This window comes from Polypterus senegalus, chromosome 16 (assembly GCF_016835505.1).
Source record: "Polypterus senegalus isolate Bchr_013 chromosome 16, ASM1683550v1, whole genome shotgun sequence".
In the NCBI taxonomy this organism is placed as follows: domain Eukaryota; kingdom Metazoa; phylum Chordata; class Cladistia; order Polypteriformes; family Polypteridae; genus Polypterus; species Polypterus senegalus.
Genome location: NC_053169.1, coordinates 104,347,690 through 104,367,923, shown reverse-complemented (window position 1 = coordinate 104,367,923; position 20,234 = coordinate 104,347,690). Strand labels below are relative to the sequence as shown.

General features: G+C 41.1%; 1 protein-coding gene across 1 annotated transcript; it reads left to right on the top strand.

The window, feature by feature from the left end:
• Positions 1-604: 604 nt before the first annotated feature.
• rnf8 (ring finger protein 8, E3 ubiquitin protein ligase) lies at positions 605-16,950 on the top strand. The gene is made up of 7 exons (XM_039738411.1): positions 605-939; positions 3,384-3,512; positions 4,265-4,822; positions 5,364-5,456; positions 11,898-12,005; positions 16,114-16,325; positions 16,790-16,950. The coding sequence occupies exons 1-7, from the start codon at positions 832-834 to the stop codon at positions 16,797-16,799; spliced, it is 1,218 nt and encodes a 405-aa protein (XP_039594345.1). The 5' UTR covers positions 605-831; the 3' UTR covers positions 16,800-16,950.
• The last annotated feature ends 3,284 nt before the right edge of the window (positions 16,951-20,234 follow it).

Here is a 20,234-nt window from a genome sequence, read left to right as displayed (position 1 = left end):
GAGCCTCATTATAGGTTTGGGGCCCAGGGGCTCCCTTTCAAATAAATCGAGATTAGTAGCAAAGACTGCGTGCAGAGGCAGTTCTCTGTACCTACTTAGCTACAGTATATTATATGTGAATGACAAAGATGCATAGGAGACATAAACGGCACTACTTCTCAAACGTTGATGTAATCACTGTCGTTTTACTGTTCCCGAAAGCCCATGTAAGCTGGCAAGAGGCACCGGACATAAAAAGCTGAAGCCTTCGGGACACTTAGAACACACATATGAACTAAAAAATTGAGACCAGAATGGTAAGCAAATTGGTTTGCAACAAAAACCTATTGTCACGGAGCACCGGTGAATGAGTCGCAGACCACCACTGTGCTCATTCCAGGGCTCTACTGCAGCATCCAAAAAAACAAGCATCGGAGGGGAAACTGGCGGCTGTGAACCGGCATCCCATCCAGTGTCCGCTCTAGCTCCGCGAACTGGAATAAGAAGGGACATCTAATGGGTGGATCGAGAGGCATCTGTTACGACAATGTAGAAAGATATCAAAGAAAAGATTCAAAACACACTTTCAAAGAAGAGGGCCAAGAAACTTCACAACGAAGAAATCTCGCAACTCATCACCGGCCTTCGCCCTGACCCATCAAACACGTCAGTCGCAACAGCGACCCGGAAGTGTTCGTTTAAAGGTCACGAATGCCCGCGCCAAGCCCCCGGATGTATTACCTTTTAACAGCGAGCACGGATATTTTTTTTCCGGGGCCGAGTATGTCTGCATTGATTTTATACGGTGAAATCTTAGAAGAAAACGGGGCAGTGGCTTAACTCCATGGTTCAATGGACGGCAGTTTGAACGAGGAAAGCAGCCAGCAGGGAGATGAGATTTGGTGTCTGAAAAGGACCAGGCAAAAGACGGGATGGCTGCTTTTGCAGGACAATGCGGAGGTAAACGGCGGTAAACCTTCGTCGTGAACTAAGAGCTGACTGGAAGTCCTGAGCAGGTGTCGTTAGGGCATTTGAGCACTGGGAGCAAACCGTGCCGCTGAATTGAAATCGGCAACCGCTGTCACTTAACCGGAGTACCTCGAATGAAATTAGCCACTTGTGTGGCCGTAGCCGCGTTCACTCACTCGGGGAGATGATGAACGTGAGGCGAAGACTGCCGGTTTTGGACATTCGTAAATATCGCGCCGCCTCGTCACTGTGCCGTGGTTCGTGAAGCAAATGTAGAAATAAACTTGCAGGCAGCGACCGCGCCGCGGACTCCCGGCCCTCCGCCACTGAATGGCGGCTTCTTTTAAAACGCGGAGCTCCTGGCGACTCGCTCTGCCGCTGACATCGTGTCCCCTTTCATTAGCATCGTACGCTGATCCGCCTACTGTGACAGTGTATGACTTTGTTCGTCGCTGTCGGTCACTTTGTCAAAATCTAGACGTCGATTAAATTGTTACCTTGGCGACTAAGCGAGTTGTGTTTTATTTGTTTTGAACGGTTGAACTTTTTACTTTTATGTTGACTGTGTAACGGTGACACTAAGAACATACGTAAAACAGTCCTGCAATCTAAAGTCCTCCCTATTGGACATTTGAAGCTGCGCGTGCTCTTCAGATAAACAGGTGGTCTTCTGTAGATTGACCCTACTGCCCAGCAAAATTCCGTGGGGTGCTGATGGTCCATGGCACAGGTATGATTAATAACGATGGAGATCCACGCATTCATCACGAAGACATATTCTCCCATGTGACCTGCCACACTCTGTAGCTATGCACAACCCCACAGCTTTTTTGACAAAACTTTCACAAAACCTTCAGATGTTTCCATTCTCTGCCTCACTGATGGGGGGAAAAAGTGGCTTGGGATTAAGAGCAGAGTTTTCTGCAGCAAGTGACAGGCATCTCGCTGGCATCCCTCTGCTGCCCCACTGCCCATCTGCAGTTCAATAGAGCCCTGATTTTTTTTTTTTTTTTTGATCCAGAGGCAAGCACTTGAAGTTCAGATTAGATTATTTTAAGAGTGTGGGGTTAGACATAAACACCCACATAGAGCATACAGGACAGGAGGAATGGCATCGTTTCATCAATACATTTTACTTGGATCCTACTAGTGAGTGAACTGACCTGGAAAACCTCTCAATGGCATAAAAAAGTGGGCATGGTGAACTGACACAACCAGCTGCTTCTGCTTCACCTGAGAAAATGTTCTGTATTAGTGCTTCATTCAAATCTGTCACAGTCCAGGCTGGTCAAGTTTCAAATTAATACGTCACAGTGTTTTTTATTTTTAAGATGGAGCAAGGCTTGCTTTTAGAAATGCATTATTTTGGGAGTCAAACTAAACAAACCTTTTTAGGTGCATTGAAATACTAAAATCTGTTTTGGCTTGCGGTCTCCCAGTTTAAATGAAAGATTTCTGTATTAAAGGGTGCCTAATGATGGTTCCTGCCTTGCACTCATATTCCAGGGCCTGCGCCACCACCACCTACTCAAAGCACCATGATGCTCCAACATTGATGGACTGAAAGACAGAAGTCTACGTGACCATCAACATCAAGTCCTTCCATGAGAACCCTAAATACAAAGAGGACTGTTTGACTTATGTTAGGTAGATTGTCCAGAGGGGACTGGTCGGGCGGTCTCTTGGTCTGGAATCCCTACAGATTTTATTTTTTTCTCCAGCTGTCTGGAGTTTTTTTTTTGTTTTTTCTGTCCCACCTGGCCATTGGACCACCTTACTCTTATTCTATGTTAATTAATGTTGACTTATTTTTATTTTTTATTGTGTCTTCTATTTTTCTATTCTTCATTTTGTAAAGCACTTTGAGTTACATTTTTTTGTATGAAAATGTGCTATATAAGTAAATGTTGTTGTTGTGCATCCATAGATTGGATCAAGTGATTTTGAAAATGTTCTGTGAAGATCAATGAAAACAATGACAACCATACTGCCGACTGTCCTTTTTCTGGGAACTTCTAGGCATTCTACCAAATGCCAACAGGCTGTAAAACCATTTGGTCGTGACAGGAATTGGCTGTGCTCGTGTGGTCAATTGGATATGGAGTTGTGGTGGGACACACAAAGTGCTCGGCTTCACTACACTTGACCTTTGTTCAGGACACCTGAGAATTCTAACTGTGGTCCAACTGAAGAGCTGTTAAGGCTAATGACTGACATCAGTAGTTCTTCCAAATCACTAAAATGAATTTTGTCACAGTAAAAATTATTAACAAACAAAGGAAGTGTTCCATAATTCAAGAACTTTAGTTTGGTATGAGTGGTCTTATAAACCATTTCATTTGAGGCAATGCCTACGTGTCCAGTGCCCACCTTATCCCATTGAGTTTCTTAATTTGCAGGCATATTGATTGTTTTTTTCTATTTGTGTTCTGTAGGTGTCACTTGGTCGAGGACTTGATGTCACACACCGGCTAGTATCCCTCACCTGTCCATTCATGATTTCAAGAAATCACTGTATTCTCAAGCAGAATGAAGAAGGCCAGTGGACTGTGACCGACAAAAAGGTAAGCAAAACTCTCCAAACAGAAGCCTGTTATATTGATTTTGACACTTTTGCCCTAGTAGGAGCCACTGGCAAACACTACATGGTGGTGATCTTATAACTGCGCCTGGTAAAGGGTGGCACCATTGGTGGACCTAAAAACTGGGCAGAAGTGTAATCAAGAATTTCAGTAGAATATGACAAAAACAAGGGCCAGTTTAGTGTCCTTAGGTTTTCCAAAGGCTTTCTATTTATCTGAAATTAGTATTTGGCATTCATTCATAAAATATTTTCAACATGCTCATCCACATTTGTCTATGTACATTTCTTGTCCGGTTGTAGTCCTTAAGTGTACTTTCTAGAACGCAGTTAATTCACATCTCTAAAATTTGCACAGTGATATTTTCTGTGTGTTTGATTTGCACCTGGGGGAACACCTGATGTCACCTGACTCCACGTTTTCTAGGATATGTTAAAAAATGTAAAGTAGACAATAAAATGTCATTATTACAATTTCATATCCACTAAATGAAAGCATGGCAGTCTGGTCTTTCCAGAGGTGGCCCATTCTGCACATGTCTGTGTGAGATTTTTCACTGGGCACTCCACTTTTCTACCGTTTGCGCCCTCAATTTAATTTCACATATGTAGTCATTTTTGTTAGATCTTTTATTCAGGTTAGCTGTCTAAATCTAAGGGCCCCTTAGGATGGCTGTGGTGTCTTTTGATTTTTGTTTGGTTGCCAGATCATCTCACTCTTATTTTAACTTGCAGAGTCTTAATGGCGTCTGGCTGAACAGAAAGCGAATTGAGTCTGACGCTGCATGTATCCTTAAAGAAGGAGACATTGTTCAACTTGGAGTCCCCATTGACAACAGGGGTGCTGAATTTGAATACATTTTCACAAGGGAGAAGCTGCAGAATGTTTTGCCATTTTTGTTGAAAGTTTCAAAAGATGTGGTGGACCAGAGGATTCAGAGCAGCAAGAGAAAGTTCCACTCGTTAGATGAGGAACAAGTCAGATCAGTTTATTCAAAAGCCAAGATATCAAAATCCTCTACTGATGGCATGTATGAAAAGCAGCACAGTTTCTCTACAGTTTTGGCAACATCTAGTCTTGCATGTGACTCTGAGGTAGCCGCCGGACCCAGTGGACGTTGTGATGGAGTTGCTGGTCTTTCAGATGAACAAAGTACCGAGTTAAGCACTCAATGTCACGTAAACTTTGCAAAAGAGCCCCAGTGCACAGGGCAAAGTGCGGAGGAAAGGCTGCTTACGGAGCAGCAACAAGCTGAAAAACTGAAGACTCCAAGGGATGTAGAAAAGCAAAAGGTAAGTTTAGGTTGGCGGAATGTAAAAGTTGGTATTTCTTACAGTTGGAGTTTATTTTATTGTAAGGATGCCCCATTTGTACTGGCTGGAGGGCTAGTATGACTTGTTCAGTTTGATAAACTGGCACACTGTTTAGGGCAAATGCTGCTCCGCTGTAATCTGTCTCGGTGTGAGGATTCCACGTGTTCTCTCTGTGTCCCCTTTCACTGTGTAAACGATTTTTGTGGATTTTGATTAATGAAGCTACTAGTGTCACCATTGGCTCTGGATATGTGGGTTAGAAAGTAAAAGGATGAGCACTCCATTTGCTTGTTTGTTGTATTCTTCTGCATTTTTCCCTTTTTTCTCTTCACAAAATCAAAACATCCATGAAAAATCTCAAATTAGATATCTTGCCCTGATAAGTCACTGCTTTAACAACCAAGGTTTTGACATTAGTTTTAATCATAACTCCCTCAGTCATAAGGAGAGGTAACAGATATTTTTGAATAATCTTTAAAGATTATATTGGAATTATTATTACTATTTTTTTTATTTTTAGCAACATTGTGGAATGAGAAATGAAAGTAAGCACTTATACAAAGATGTTGATGAGATTATTCAGGCCAAGGAAAAAGAACTTCAAAAAACAAAGGTATGTATCAAAATATACAATAGGATGGCTGATCTTGCTCATCTGGTGTTACTGAGGGTGGACTTTCTTTCAGGCCCCCTTGGCCAGCCAAGCGTGAGAGGGGCAAGGTGACATTTCCATGTTTTCTGAAGTCCAGTCAAGTATCTTGTGTTCATTTTATATATTGCATCATAAGCTAATTTGTGACATATTCATTGAGGAGGGAACTGCAGGTGGGTCAGTTTCTGCTGAAAAGTGATTTGGAAAATGAGAGATGCTCCGTACAATTACATACAATGTTTGTAGTGATGGCTGAGGATGACTTTTATTGTCATGTTTTCAATGAAATTGTAGCCGAATACAATCAAAACATTCATGAAAAATCTCAAATTACTTGTGTGGCATCATTCAGATATCCAGTTGTATGCTCACAATGTCCCAAACGTATTTTCACTAAAATATTGTTAAATAATCCGTTTCGAGAAAATATTCTTATGAGCTGCTTTGTTTTAGAAAACTGAATGAGATTTTGTTGAATACCTATTATGTCATTGACCAGGAGACCTGCTCACTCACTGGAGATTGTGGGATCTAATGCCACTTCAACATTGTAGAGAGATGTGGACAGTTAGCGATTAAAAGGTAAAGAATACTTGTGACAGCGAGATCAGGTGGGCAGTCAGCTTTGTGTTTATGCAAATTGTGCAAATAAAGAACAGAAAGACAGTTCACTACGCAGTTTCACAAAACACATGATGGTGGGGAGAATGAAGTTCTAGTTTAACAACCAACAAATGAGGAGAAATGTTGTCTAGATGATGGTTTTGAATTAAATGTCCTTCTCTTTTGTGCACAAAAACATTTTCTGGAAGTCCTACTTTCGTGTGTATATATATATATATATATATATATATATATATATATACTGCAAAAAATTAAAGGAACACTTTTTAATCAGAGTATAGCATAAAGTCAATGAAACTTATGGGATATTAATCTGGTCAGTTAAGTAGCAGAGGGGTTGTTAATCAGTTTCAGCTGCTGTGGTGTTAATGAAATTAACAACAGATGCACTAGAGGGCAACAATGAGATGACCCCCAAAACAGGAATGGTTTAACAGGTGGAGGCCACTGACATTTTCCCTCCTCATCTTTTCTGACTGTTTCTTCACTAGTTTTGCATTTGGCTACAGTCAGTGTCACTACTGGTAGCATGAGGCGATACCTGGACCCTACAGAGGTTGCACAGGTAGTCCAACTTCTCCAGGATGGCACATCAATACGTGTCATTGCCAGAAGGTTTGCTGTGTCTCCCTGCACAGTCTCAAGGGCATGGAGGAGATTCTAGGAGACAAGCAGTTACTGTAGGAGAGCTGGAGAGGGCCATAGAAGGTCCATAACCCATCAGCAGGACCAGTATCTGCTCCTTTGGGCAAGGAGGAACAGGATGAGCACTGCCAGAGCCCTACAAAATGACCTCCAGCAGGCCACTGGTGTGAATGTCTCTGACCAAACAACCAGAAAGACTTCATGACCTCTAATGGGCCCTGAGCTCACTGCCCAGCAGCATGCAGCTCGATTGGCATTCGCCATAAAATACCAGAATTGGCAGATGCACCACTGGTGCCCTGTGCTTTTTACAGATTAGAGCAGGTTCACCCTGAGCACGTGACAGAAGTGAAAGGGTCTGGAGAAGCCATGGAGAACATTATGCTGCCTGTAACATCATTCAGCATGAGCAGTTTGGTGGTGGGTTAATGATTGTCTGGGGAGGCATATCCATGGAGGGTCACACAGACCGCTACAGGCTTGACAAAGGCACCTTGGCTGCCATTAGGTATCAGGATGAAATCCTTGGACCCATTGTCAGACCCTATGCTGGTACAGTGGCTCCTGGTGCACGACAATTCCTGGCCTCATGTGGTGAGAGTATGCAGGCAGTTCCTGGAGGATGAAGGAATTGATACCATTGACTGGCCACCACACTCTCCTGACCTAAATCCAATAGATAACCTCTGGGACATTATGTTTTGGTCCATCCAATGCCACCAGGTTGCACCTCAGACTGTCCAGGAGCTCAGTGATGCCCTGGTCCAGATCTGGGAGGAGATCCCCCACAACACCATCTGTCATCTCATTAGAAGCATGCACCGATGTTGTCAGGCATGTATACAAGAACACAGGGGCCATACAAAGTGCTGCGTACAATTTGGAGTTGCTGCAATTACATTTTGGCAAAATGGACTAGCCTGCCACATAATTTTTTCACTCTGATTTTTGGGGCGTCTTTGAATTCAGGGCTCTGTAGGTTGATCATTTTCATTTCCATCAAACGATGTGGCATCCTTTCGTTCCTAACACATTACCCAGTCTATATCAGTATAGATATCCAGGAAGATTTCTTTTTCCCATTGAGATCTGATGTGTTTTGAAAATGTTCCTTTAATTTTTTTGAGCAGTATATATATATATATATATATATATATATATATATATATATATATATATATATATAATTATAATTGCAGCTGGAGATCCACAAAGGGAGAAAATGAATTACGTATCATAAAGTGGTTTTTATTCCTGAGCTTTCAGCCCCTGCCAGGGGCCTTCATCAGAGGATAATGTTTAGACTTACAGAATCAAAGGCAATTTATTGAAACAATTATGTTTAAGTCAGTGTGAAGGGGGTAGGGCTTATTGGTTGTAAAGTTTTATTTATTATGAACATGTTGTTCTTAAGTTTGTATATGCTGGATTTATGTCCAAATGCCTGTTGATGGCGTTCTCATTTGATAGCCAAGATTCGGCCAGCTCTCTGGCACTTTTAGTACTGGCCTTATGTCTGTCTTGTACATTTTCCCAGTTAAATGTATGTCCTGTTGATTTAGTATGCGTATGGATTAGTGATCGTGAGTCCTTTCTTCTGATGGCGTTGCAATGGTCCTGTATACGTGTTGTGATTCTTTTTGATGTTTGTCCTATGTATACCGCTGGGCAAGAATCTGATCACACTGACTTGAATGTAATTTTTTGCTATATATTGCCTTTGATTCCTGTAAGTCTAAGCATTATCCTCTGATGAAGGCCCCTGGCAGGGGTTGAAAGCTCAGGAATAAAAACTGCTTTATTATACGTAATTCATTTTCTCCCTTTGTGGATTACTAATTCTCCAACTTCCCGTGTAGGTAGAAGGCTGAAATTTGGCAGGCTCGTTCCTTACAGCTTACTTACAAAAGTTGGTCAGGTTTCATTTCGAAATTCTACGCATAATGGTCATAACTGGAACCTATTGTTTTGTCCATATACTGTAATAGACTGCAGCTCGATGGCCGTGGGAGGCGGAGTTGTCTCGCATCATCACGCCTCCCACGTAATTGAGTGCCTGCCCGCCCATATAAGGTAAATATTTGCGGGTGAAGGACTGTGCTTAGCATATTCATAGGTAAAAATATCTGAATCACAAACTGATGTTAATTATATTTTGTCCATGAATACTTATTAAATAATTCCAAATAGTCTGTTCGCCTCTTTTCATAGCTTTTCCGATGGTTGTGCTGCTTCCAGGCATGTATTTTCATATTAAAGCATTTAACCAATCACATTTCAGCCATCATTTGTTTCCAGGCAGAGAGGGCTTCACAATTCATTGTGCAGGCACTCTAACACAAAATAAATGTCAATTAACCTGTTGCTTCAACCAATCAGATTTTGAGTTGGTGTCAGTGCGGCCCTCTAGCAGGCGTACGGCGACATCACCGTATTCAGACCCATTGATTGGATAGAAGCCGCAGGTTCGCCTTTCAGCATTAGCTTCGATGGCGATAGAAAGGGACTTTTTGATGGAACTGAGGCGCACGGATAATCCGTACGACATAGTGATTGAACTATTTTTGCGGAAAAAGTGGAGGGTGGATTTTGTTTACAAATAATCTGAATTTTTGGTGAGTAAAATGTTGCGATTTTCCTAAATAATATTGCAAGTTTATGAGTTATTATTGATGTTTTTTATGTGTGTCGGCTGTGGCTGCAGTAGAAAGGAACTTGTTCACCCCGGTTTGTCTATTCAATAAAGGCATTTATTGTGGCTACAGGAGTTATCCATCTGCGATGCAGCAGCTCTTTATAATGTATTTCTGCATATTAAGATGGTTTTTATAACCATAAATGAGTTTTTGAGGGGCGGGTTGATTCAGATGGAGCAGTACTGAAGGGCTAGGTGTGAGATGCATGGTCCGCCAATGGACCAGATGATACGTAAATTTAATGAACATTACAACCCGAAAATAAACAAAACTGTAGAGAGGCACATGATTAAATGAACGGTAAAAAAGTAAGAGCGAAGCAACGGTGACTTATTGAGGCAGGCAGCCGAGAGCACAAGAGCACGGGGCTCGATGTAGTGCGCGTTAAGTCGATCTAAAATGCATGCTCAGATTCGAAAAAATATATCTTTCTATTTGGATATAAGTAGGTTCTATTTAGTCGACAGAAATATCTTTGGTAGGAATGGAAGTTGAATTTAGTCTTTACATTTCTATGGTGAAGAAAAATGTATGCAATGATGACTAAATTTAACTTACATTTCTACCAAACATATTTCTGTGGACTAAATAAAAATTACTTTATATTCAAAATTTTACTGATTTATATAAAGGAGAGTTGAGATCCGAGAGACTGTGTTTGTGGAGAGATTGACAGTTAAGGCGGGTGGGGGAGTCACGTCATTATCTCCCCTCACATTCACGTCATTTCATTCTCTTCATTTTGCTCTGAGCTGAGCTCCGCAGCTAACGCTGTCTTGCGGAAGCAACTTTGTGACGCTGCCACCAAATACTCACAGAAAAATCCACAAGTTAATACACACACTGTCTCTAGAGTTTCTCCACACTCTGAATCCTCCAGGCATTACTGAGCATAATCTAATTTTGAGGGTTGGGACACCAATAATGTTACTGAAAACCTTACAGCCACCGAGACTTTGTAACGGCACAAGACTTCAGGTCACGTGTCTGCAAAAGAACCTAATTGAGGCAACTATTTTTACTGGCAGTTGCTCAGGGGAGAGAGTTTGTATTCCTCGCATCCCCGTTATACCCTCTGATCTCCCATGTCAATTCAAATGCCTCCAATTTCCACTAAGGCTCTGCTTCGCGATGAAAATGAATAAGTCTCGGGGACACACCCTACAAAAGGTTGCCATTGATTTGAGGCAAGATTGCTTTTCTCCTGGACAACTATATGTTGCATGCTCAAGAGTAAGCTCGCACAGCTTGGTCATATTACAACCGGAGTGCTGAACTGACAACGTGGTATACAAAGAGATCTTTAACAAATAATTCTTGGTATATTTTCCCTCAGTTTAAAAAGGTTTACTTTTCTTCTTAATAAAAATGTAAAAGCAGTACTTTGTCGCTGCGAAGCTCTGGATTTTGCTATATACTGTATATATATATATATATATATATATATATATATATATATATATATATAATGTATGTTAATATGTGTATATATGTATATGTGTGTATATATAACAAAGGCGCTATATAGGCGCCTGACCCGACAGAGATGGACACGGAGGCACGTATAAAAACACAAAAACTTTATTGTTCTTCACCCGTGGGTGCACGTCTTCCCCGTGACCCACAGGCAATACACAGTCCCACAAAACACCAGTCCAACACACCGCAACACCACCTTTCTTCCTTTACGACCACTCCTTCCCAGGCCTTGTCTCCTTCCTCCCAACTCTGGCTCTTCGAGTGGTGGTGGCTGGCACTTTTTATAACCCACCCGGAAGTGTTCTAGGTGCTTGACCACCTGGTCCTAATTGCATATTTGAGATATGACCGACAAGTTTATAATGTGACACGAGTAATGTGAATCCCCAGCTCCCAGACAATCTGGAACATTGTTTGCCTGGGTACAGCATTGGTATTCTGTTACTTCTGGTTTCCATTATATCAAAGTTTTTCTCTCCATTTTGTATGAAAACATCAGATTGAAAATTTTTCTTGGCCTCCACTACAAACTACAGGAGTGACATTTAAAAAAAAAAACAGTTTTTCTGTGGAGTTTTCCCGTAATGCCACTTAACTGTGAAACATTATTATTTGTGTGTGTGTGTGTGTGTGTAATCCAAGGTGTACCTGAGAACCTCTTTTGGGGATTGCGGTTTGCCACCGTTGGGAAGGTGAGCTTGATGCGGTGGGTCACATAAGTGATCAGCAGTGCTGTGACTTTTTTTTCCTGTCTGTCCACATTTCAAGAAGGGAGAAGCTCTTATATTTGCATTCATTCCATCATCTGCCATCTTCAAAAGGAAAATGTGGGTGTCAAGAATCTAAAGGTTAAGAAACGTGGCCTTAGAAGACATACATACAGTATTTGTTCCAATGATTGAATGGTGAGACGGGTGTCATTAACACAAATTTTTGTCTTTTTTTTTCTTGGTGACAGGTAGAGACAGAGAAGGCGATAGCACAGAAAGAGCAGTTTTTTACTTTAATGACTGATGTACTGGAGAGTGAACTACAGTGCGCCATCTGCTCCGAGCTGTTCATTGAGGTACGTTGTTTTTGTGGAAGACAAGTTTGTTCAAAACAAGTTAGGAAAAAGTTTTTTTTCTTTTTCTACATGATGCATTGTCCCCACTACAGTAACAAAACTGTCGTAATAAAGGAGGGCCAATTGGGAAGAAAATCTTAAAGGATGTCAGTGGCCAAAAAAGGGACCTGGCTAAACATCCATAGAGTCCTTTGTGGAGAGTCTAAGGGGTAATGTCTTTTGCTACCAGAGAATCCCATTTCTGAACATGTAGCAGTAAATGCTGACAGTGGTTTGGTCCAGCTGACATGTGGTTAAGTGTTTACAAGTGCATGCTGGGAACTGACAATCCAGAAAAGAGTGGTTGTCAAGTCAAGTCACAGACTGCCATAGTGGCTTTGCTGCAGCTGTTTTCTGCTACTGATTGAACTTCTTTTTGTTTGTACTTCCCTGCTTCTTTTGTTATGTAAATCATAAAATACTTTACTTTTTGACATTTTTCTGTGCAATCTATGGAGTGTGTAAGCATACATTTATTTTTGAAGTCACTGTTTTTTTTTTTTACAATTGTGCAATACATTATTCTGCTCCAGAAACTTGAATTGTTAGGTACATTTAAATTAAAGCCAACCAAAACCTAAACTTTTCTGAATATTCAAATATGTCCACTTCAGAGTATTAATTGCCCTGACTGTAGAAAGCATTGAGATCATAAACATAACAAAAGACTGGAGGTAACTCATTTTGACCCCAGCAAAACGCCTGGCATTGATGAAGTCTTTAGGTGAACTGCGGCGAGTGTGAAGGAGGCTTTAGAACCAGCTGGGAGCACAGTGGGTAGAGAACATCAAGAAGCGGGCATGAGACGATCCGCATACAATTCCTGTCGCAGTTCAGGCTTCACAATATGACATTTTCACAAAGAAATGTGCAGCAAGTCTAGTGTGGCTTACTATTAAATTAAAACACAGCAAAATGTATTGTGTATTTCTACACTCATTTGAATTTAGGTTTTTTGTAGATTTCTTCTTTTATAAAAAAAAAAAAAAAAACTCACCTTAAATATGAATATATTTGTATGTCAGTAACATAAGACATGTTTTAGGCGTTGACTTGGTATGTGTACAATACAGTGCCATATGTCATATTAGCAGTATTTTGTATTGCAAAATCGTATCCTGCCTATCAAGAAGTTAAATGTGTGACTTATGTTGTTTTGTAAGTTGTGGTCTTCAGCTGTTCAGTTTATTGGACAATAAGCAGATATCATCATAAATCATCAAATGCCCTTAAGCTAATTTGGGGTCATGCCTTGCAGAGCCTGTCTTGTCAACGTCCGACAAGGACAAACTGAACAGTCGCACACTCGCTCTTATGTGGCCAATTTAAAGTCACCCATTAACCAAGCATTGTGTTATTGGGGTGTGGGAGTGAAAGCAGAACCCGGGGAAGACAGTTAGGACATGCAAGTGTCACATCATCGCTAGGAGCGTTAACACTATTGGACATGCACGTTTCTGATATGTCTGCAATCTAAACATATAAATTAATGTGCTGGAACATTCTCAGGTTTGAAGTGCATGGATTTGTGAGTTTTATGGCTTTTGTTTCAGTTTCTACTGGTGTCCTAATTGACCATCTTTTTTGCATTTCCACCCATGCAATGTTCTCTCTTTTTGGGCCCGTTTACCAGTGTCTTTTATATAGCACTTTTCTAGAATAATCAACGTGTCGAAGGTGGGTTTAATCTCCGCACCCTTGAGGTTTGGCCTGCCATTTTGTGTTATTTGGTAGCAAGACATCACAGCATGTGAGCCTTCCTGCTTATACTTCTGTAAATGGCATGTGTTCTGTGTCTCCATTTTAAGAACAGTAGACAAGAAGCATGTGGAGAGATGACAGTAAGAGCGCAGGTCTGACTAACCTGTGGGCAGGTGAATTGTGGTCAGTTAACTCCCCAAACCCTGCACTAAATCATTTGTCTGTGCCTCCTTTTTATCTTCGTTGTGTAGTATTTACTGGATCTCAGTGGGACATTTTTTTGAGTACCTCTGTTTACCAGAGGGTACTTACGTTAACACCCTACGCACATGCTGAGGTACGTGGATATCAGAAAAAGGGAAGCCCAAATTGAGGTCACCCAGGGACTTTTTATCCTCTCCTTTGTCTCTTTGTGCGTTTTCATGGGGAAGAAAAATGAAATCTGGATATGTTCTTAACAGTGAAAATGGGTTTGGTTTGCTCCAGTAAAAATCAATGACTTTTGTCTCGGCACTGAGGAAAGAGTGTAATTCTACCAAGAAGAGGAAAGCAAAAGAGTTCTGCTTTGCTGAAAATGAGACAAAGGTACAAATTCATTCTCCAGTAACGGTGAAGGCAGACTTGAAACTGAGCAGAACTTCACACATTGCTATGTTTTTCACATTCTGCTGTGTAAGTCTGTTTTGAGCTGACGTTTGAGTTTTTACACAGACGTTGTTTTACTGCTCAATAGTTTTTGATTTTTAGTTGATTTCCTTTTGATGATTTCTGTGTCATTTCACTTGACGTGATTCTAACCAACTACATCTGCCACTGATCGTTTGCACTTTCAAATGCCGTAGTGAAACTGGCCATGGTGCGGTTAGACGCTGTGGGATCGATCGTTCATCATTTCATCACTGGTAGAGGTGAACTGAGTTGCCTCTAGTTAAGTGAATTCACACAAAACGCCAAATACCTACTGCTGTCATTTTCAGGTGAATTTGGCTCCTGGGAACCAATTTCCCCAAGGAAATTTGTTTGGAATGTTCAGTTTACATTGAAACATCTTCAACAGAGAATGTTATACAAATATTATACATTTCAAAAACTCCAGTTTTAAAGAACAAAACACAAAAGTGTTTTAAATTCTTTGTTAAAACAGAGAAACAGTCAGTTTGTCCTAAATCATTGATTGATTTACTTATTTTCAAAGAGGTTGTTCCAGCTTGGACCTCTGTGATGGCCGCTCCCACTCACACCTAAGCAGTTTTTTAGTGTTTTAGTGCTAGACTTGAGCGCTCTAGATCGCTTCTAAATCTGTGTGCCATCATTTTCAATGACATTATTCACATCCAAATGTGTTAGATAACTCCTGCGTGCCGCAGTTTTGAGTATTTATAGCCAAATGCGTGTCCCATTGAAAAAAATGGTAACTTGCTTAAAAAGCTTGTTTATATATTCAAAAAAGCATTTTTACAGGAAGTCATGAGTAAGGAATGAAGCAGCTCATCAAAAACAGAAACACATCTAGATGAAACAGCTGGCTTAAAACTAAGCAGACACTTGATTAAGCTCCTGTTACTGGATTACATGCAGAACACTCTTTTGTGATTTGGTTGTACAACGGAGTCTTAGAAAGGCTGGCGTATTGTTCACCAAATTAGCTTCCTGCAATTAATCACTGGCTGTGTGACCAGACAATTTAAATGTGCCCCTCAACATACGCAGGCTGAATGTATCCGAGTATAACGTCTGTTCACTTGTTGATTACCCAATATCCACTCTGCTCTAATCTCTTGCTTACTGGCTGTCAGACAAACAGATCACACTCTTACACAATAATGCTGACCATGGCAGGCAACTTTACTCTGCAACATAACGTGATTTTTTTTTGAGTGGTGGGAACAAGCTTCTGTAAATATCACTAAGACACGATCACACATCACTGTACTTGTGCGCTTATTGACCTCTGGGTGAAGTCCTGGAATTTTTCTTTATAGTGAATCCAAAATCACCCTCAAGATTCCTTTTGCCGAAGAACAGCACCACCTCTTCAGTACTGTGATCTCCAAGATTAAAAGCACTTAATCATAAAATTTATTCTGATTTTCAACAATTGCCTCGCAACCCACCAAATGGTGTCATTTCCCCTGCTAAATGCTTGCATAATATCTGAGACAATCCCCTAAATATTCTTGCAGAATGCCATAACAAAAGTTTGAAAAATGCCAAACTGGTAATGTATAACACTCGAGTGTGAGTAGGCCATACCTGCTGTGGCCAGAGGTTCGGTTGTAGGTCTGGCACTGAACGACAGCAGACCACCTCTTTTGAACGGTTTGCCAGTGCTGCATGAGGCTCACTGTGGTTTATGCTTTCTCTGCAGGCCGTAACGCTGAATTGTGCGCACAGCTTCTGCTTCAAGTGTATAAGTGACTGGAGAAAACGGAAAGATGAGTGTCCAATATGTCGTCAAGCAGTAGTGTCCCAGACAAGCTCCCTTGTGCTTGATAACTACATTGATCGAATTATTGAAAATTTAAGTCCAGAGATGAAGAAGAGACGGGAAAGCTTGATCAGTCAACGGAAAGCTGAAAGGTACATTTGTCTTGACAAAGAGCTTAACAACCTTGACAGGTTGACTCGGTAGAGTCCAAGTAATTCAGACCTGAAATGCTGTAGCCATGTACAGTATGCGTATAAGGCCTCAGAGCTTGGATTTAGTGAAGAGAGCAATGGAAGAATAAACTGAACAGAATTGACTTTTTTTCCCCCATATCTCTGTGTTTGGTTCACGTCCGCTACCATCTACCAATCCCAAAATTGTGTGTTAGGCTGACTAGTGACACTAAAAGGGTGGGGAGGGAATTTGGGACAGGTCCGATCGGATTGTTCCAGTAAGGTTTAGATGGCATTATGAATGAATGTGAAGCTGGTTAGTGGCGGGTTCTCTTTCTAGTGGTCAAGTGGAATGACTGATTTGTGGACAAGAAGGATTGCTTGCTTCTTAGGTGACCCTGGTCAAGCTAATTTGTAGTATTGTGTTTTTTTTTTTTTTTTAGGCAAACGTGACCTGGAAGCAAACCTGCCTGTTCTGTTATGCACTAAATGGACAGCTCTGCTTGGGATGGCATCATTGGATGGCTGGGTTTTAGTTGAAAGTGACTTTGGAAATAAATTGTGGATGTGAGTAATTAAATTAATAAAGGCGTGAAACAGTCAATGCATAGTTTAAGGAACTCAATTTCATGAAAATAGTCGGATATGGGGTGGCTGACGTCCAAGTTGAAATTAAAATTGCTTACAGAAGGCAAGTTGCATTCAGTCGAAGCAAAATTCTACTCTTGTGTACTAAACTCTCACTTTTAAATGGTTATAAAAAGGTTTGCTAGCTGTACCAATGGAGAGAAGTTAACTGATGAAGGGCTTTTAGAAAGATGTTTGTTACAGATGACCAACTGCGGTCTCATTTTGAGGACACTTGTTCAGAACAAGAAATAGGAATCCAGTCTGACCTCTGATGAAATGTCAAGGAATCATTTGAAGGAGGGAGGACATGAAGATGTTGAAGCTGGCATCAAAAGAAGTTTTCATAATTGCTAGCCATCCTGTTATTTCTGCGTGAGGCAATCGTGGAGTTTCAACTGCAAATGTGCTCAGCTGTCGTGACATAAACCTGATCCAAGGGCTGTGTGCATCCAGCATCTTTACAATTGGCTCTTTTGGTAAGATCGCCTATGACATATCAGCTGCTATGTGATGAAATGCGCTTTCCATGTATTTAATTGAAGGAGGTCATTGTGAACCATCCATCAGTGCATTTCCTGGGCCTGCCCAAAACACAGTTGTGTAGAAGGACATTCCCGTTTTCGAATAATCCCTTGGCCATCTTGGTGCTATGTTGGGGTTCCAGTCAGGCCAGTACTCCACATCCTCGGCAGTACTTTATCTTTCCAATGTCACATTAATAACATCACCCGGTCTGCTTACTTCCACTTACGTAATATTAATCGCATTCGTCCCTCCCTCACTCCTCATACTACTGCCATTCTTGTTCATAGTCTTGTTACTTCTCGGCTGGACTACTGCAATTCACTCCTCTTTGGTCTCCCTAATAAATCTCTTCACAAGCTTCAGTTAGTCCAGAATTCTGCAGCACGTATCATCACTGGAATCCCATCTTTTCACCATATTACTCCGGTCTTGCAGCAGCTTTATTGGCTCCCGATCAAGTTTCGTATTGATTTTAAGATTCTGCTACTAACTTTTAAGGCCATCCATAACCTCGCACCTCCATATCTGTCTGACCTTCTACATGTTGCCATTCCATCCCGTAACCTTAGATCCTCTTCCTCCACCCATCTGACCGTTCCTCCCGCCCGTCTAACCACCATGGGGAGCAGAGCTTTCAACCGTTCTGCTCCCAAGCACTGGAACTCATTACCTGCGGATCTCCAAAATATCAAATCATATTCATCTTTCAAATGTAAACTTAAAACACATTTGTTTAAAATGGCTTTTTCTTCTTCCTCCTAATTATAGTGGTTTTGTTTGGTTTTAATTTTTAGATTTTCTGATGTTTTAAGTTGTTTATAATTGTGTTTTGTATTTATTTATTTATTTATTTGTTTGTTTGTTTGGTGTCCTTGAGTTCTCTGAAAGGCGCCTTGTATAAATAAAATGTATTATTAGTACTCTTGAAGAACAGCACTTCACCTTTTCTTCAGCAACACCAACTGGGTGCTTATACCCCCAGAACAACATAAGAACAGAGCAGGACTGTGCCCTCGTGAAAACAGAAGGCAGCACCTGGGGGTTGTGGAGGATGTCCTGAAAGTAAGAAAGCTCAAAGGTAACGTGGGCCCGACAGACAGAAGGACGGACAGACTGATCACACACACTACTAGGTTTTGGTGTTTTTGTTACTACATCAGATAGCCATGCCATGATGCGTGTGCTATTTCAAGACGCTAATTTGTTTTTAAAATTCAAAAGACGTTGAAATTCTGCGAGCACTAATAAGTTTACTTTCGTTTTATAATGTTCTCTAATCCGCTTTTTAACTTTATGTAGGTTTTTACTTTTTTCTGTCCCCTTAACCTAATCTCCATTGAGTGTTCCACATGTGCCTGATGCTGCGGTTTGATGTTGTGAGCTCTTTATGCAGCGGGAGGTAAGTGCTCTACATGTGCCAGTCTCATTACGCCGTTTTTAGACCCTCATGGTTTGTGGGGCTCTTTTTACTGCTTGGTACTTTGTAATGTAAAATGAGATATCTGATGTGAAGCCACCTCATTCTGTCAAGGCTAAACTAACGTAAGGTGCAAAGGACTAAAAGCTCACTAGCCATTTGCCTGTGTCAAATATGTCAAGTCACGATTTGTAGATTTAATCAAACCAGCGTTTCTAGAATAGTTTAGGCCTGAATTATGTGATCCATGAGGCCAAAGATTCAGATAACTGACTACTCCTGCTTTTTGGGGAAGATTTAGATTTGCCTGTTCCATAAAGAGATTTGGCAACATTCAGCCCAGTGATTAGAGCAACCAATGCTCTGAAAGGAACCTGCCGATGAGCAGGAATAACACTTTGAGGTTTCGGTAATTAAGGAACCGAATATCAAAGTCCATAAATATCCTTTCAGAAATGTTAAGCCCAGCAGCACCATTTAAGAAGTAGAAAGGAAAAAAAAAAAGATGAAATGCTGACAATACTGTGCCCGTCCTAGACTAACAATCGACACAGAAGCACAATTCCTTTATATTCTGCCCAGAAAAACTTGAGCAGACAGCGCCGAGGCACTCCAGCTTATCCAGAGAGGTGCCTTCATGACGGTTACGGTTTTACATCGGAGACTTTCTGAGCAAGCAAGCTTCTGAAACCCGAGATGTTCAGAGTCGCCCCGAGTGGCTTTTAGCTGGCATCTATGTAAGTCAGGGTCATTTCTTCTCTTTTTTTTTGTAAGAGGAAGTTTTCTTCATAACATTGGAGATGTTGTACATAATTGACAAAATGATTGCAGAAGCAAAGTCTGCACCTACAAATACCTGCATGTGTGGGTTTCACTTCTTGCTTTTTTTGGCATATAAATTGCCAGACGATACAGGAGACGTCTCTTATAGTAACAGCTAGAATAACTCCATGTATGCTGTACACTTAATCTCATGGTTCTTGGATGTCTTTGCTATCATTGATTTTCCAAAAACAGAACAGTATGTGAGGGCATACTATGTTTCAAGTGTTGCAGTAATGGCAGCGGTACATTTTGCATGATGCAAAGTTTACACAGATTGACCGTTTTATGCCTTCACTCTGTTATTACTGTTCCTCCACGCCATTTCTTTCTGCAGAAGCTGTTGCTGTGTTGCTCTTTTCTCAGATATGGCCATAATCTCCATGCACTGGCACCAGCACCTCTTGCTCTGTTGGCGTGAAGGTGTTGTTCCTGCGGTGTCTCAGCCTTCCAAATTTTGCCACTACTGCAGGGGGGGAAATAAAGAAAGCACT

Excerpts from the sequence above, each read along its gene's own strand:
- rnf8 (XM_039738411.1), top strand. The coding sequence starts at position 832 with ATGGACGGCAGTTTGAACGAGGAAAGCAGCCAGCAGGGAGATGAGATT. Across the intron at positions 4,823-5,363 it reads GGGATGTAGAAAAGCAAAAG|CAACATTGTGGAATGAGAAA; the intron begins GTAAGTTTAGGT and ends TTTTATTTTTAG. Across the intron at positions 5,457-11,897 it reads AAGAACTTCAAAAAACAAAG|GTAGAGACAGAGAAGGCGAT; the intron begins GTATGTATCAAA and ends TCTTGGTGACAG.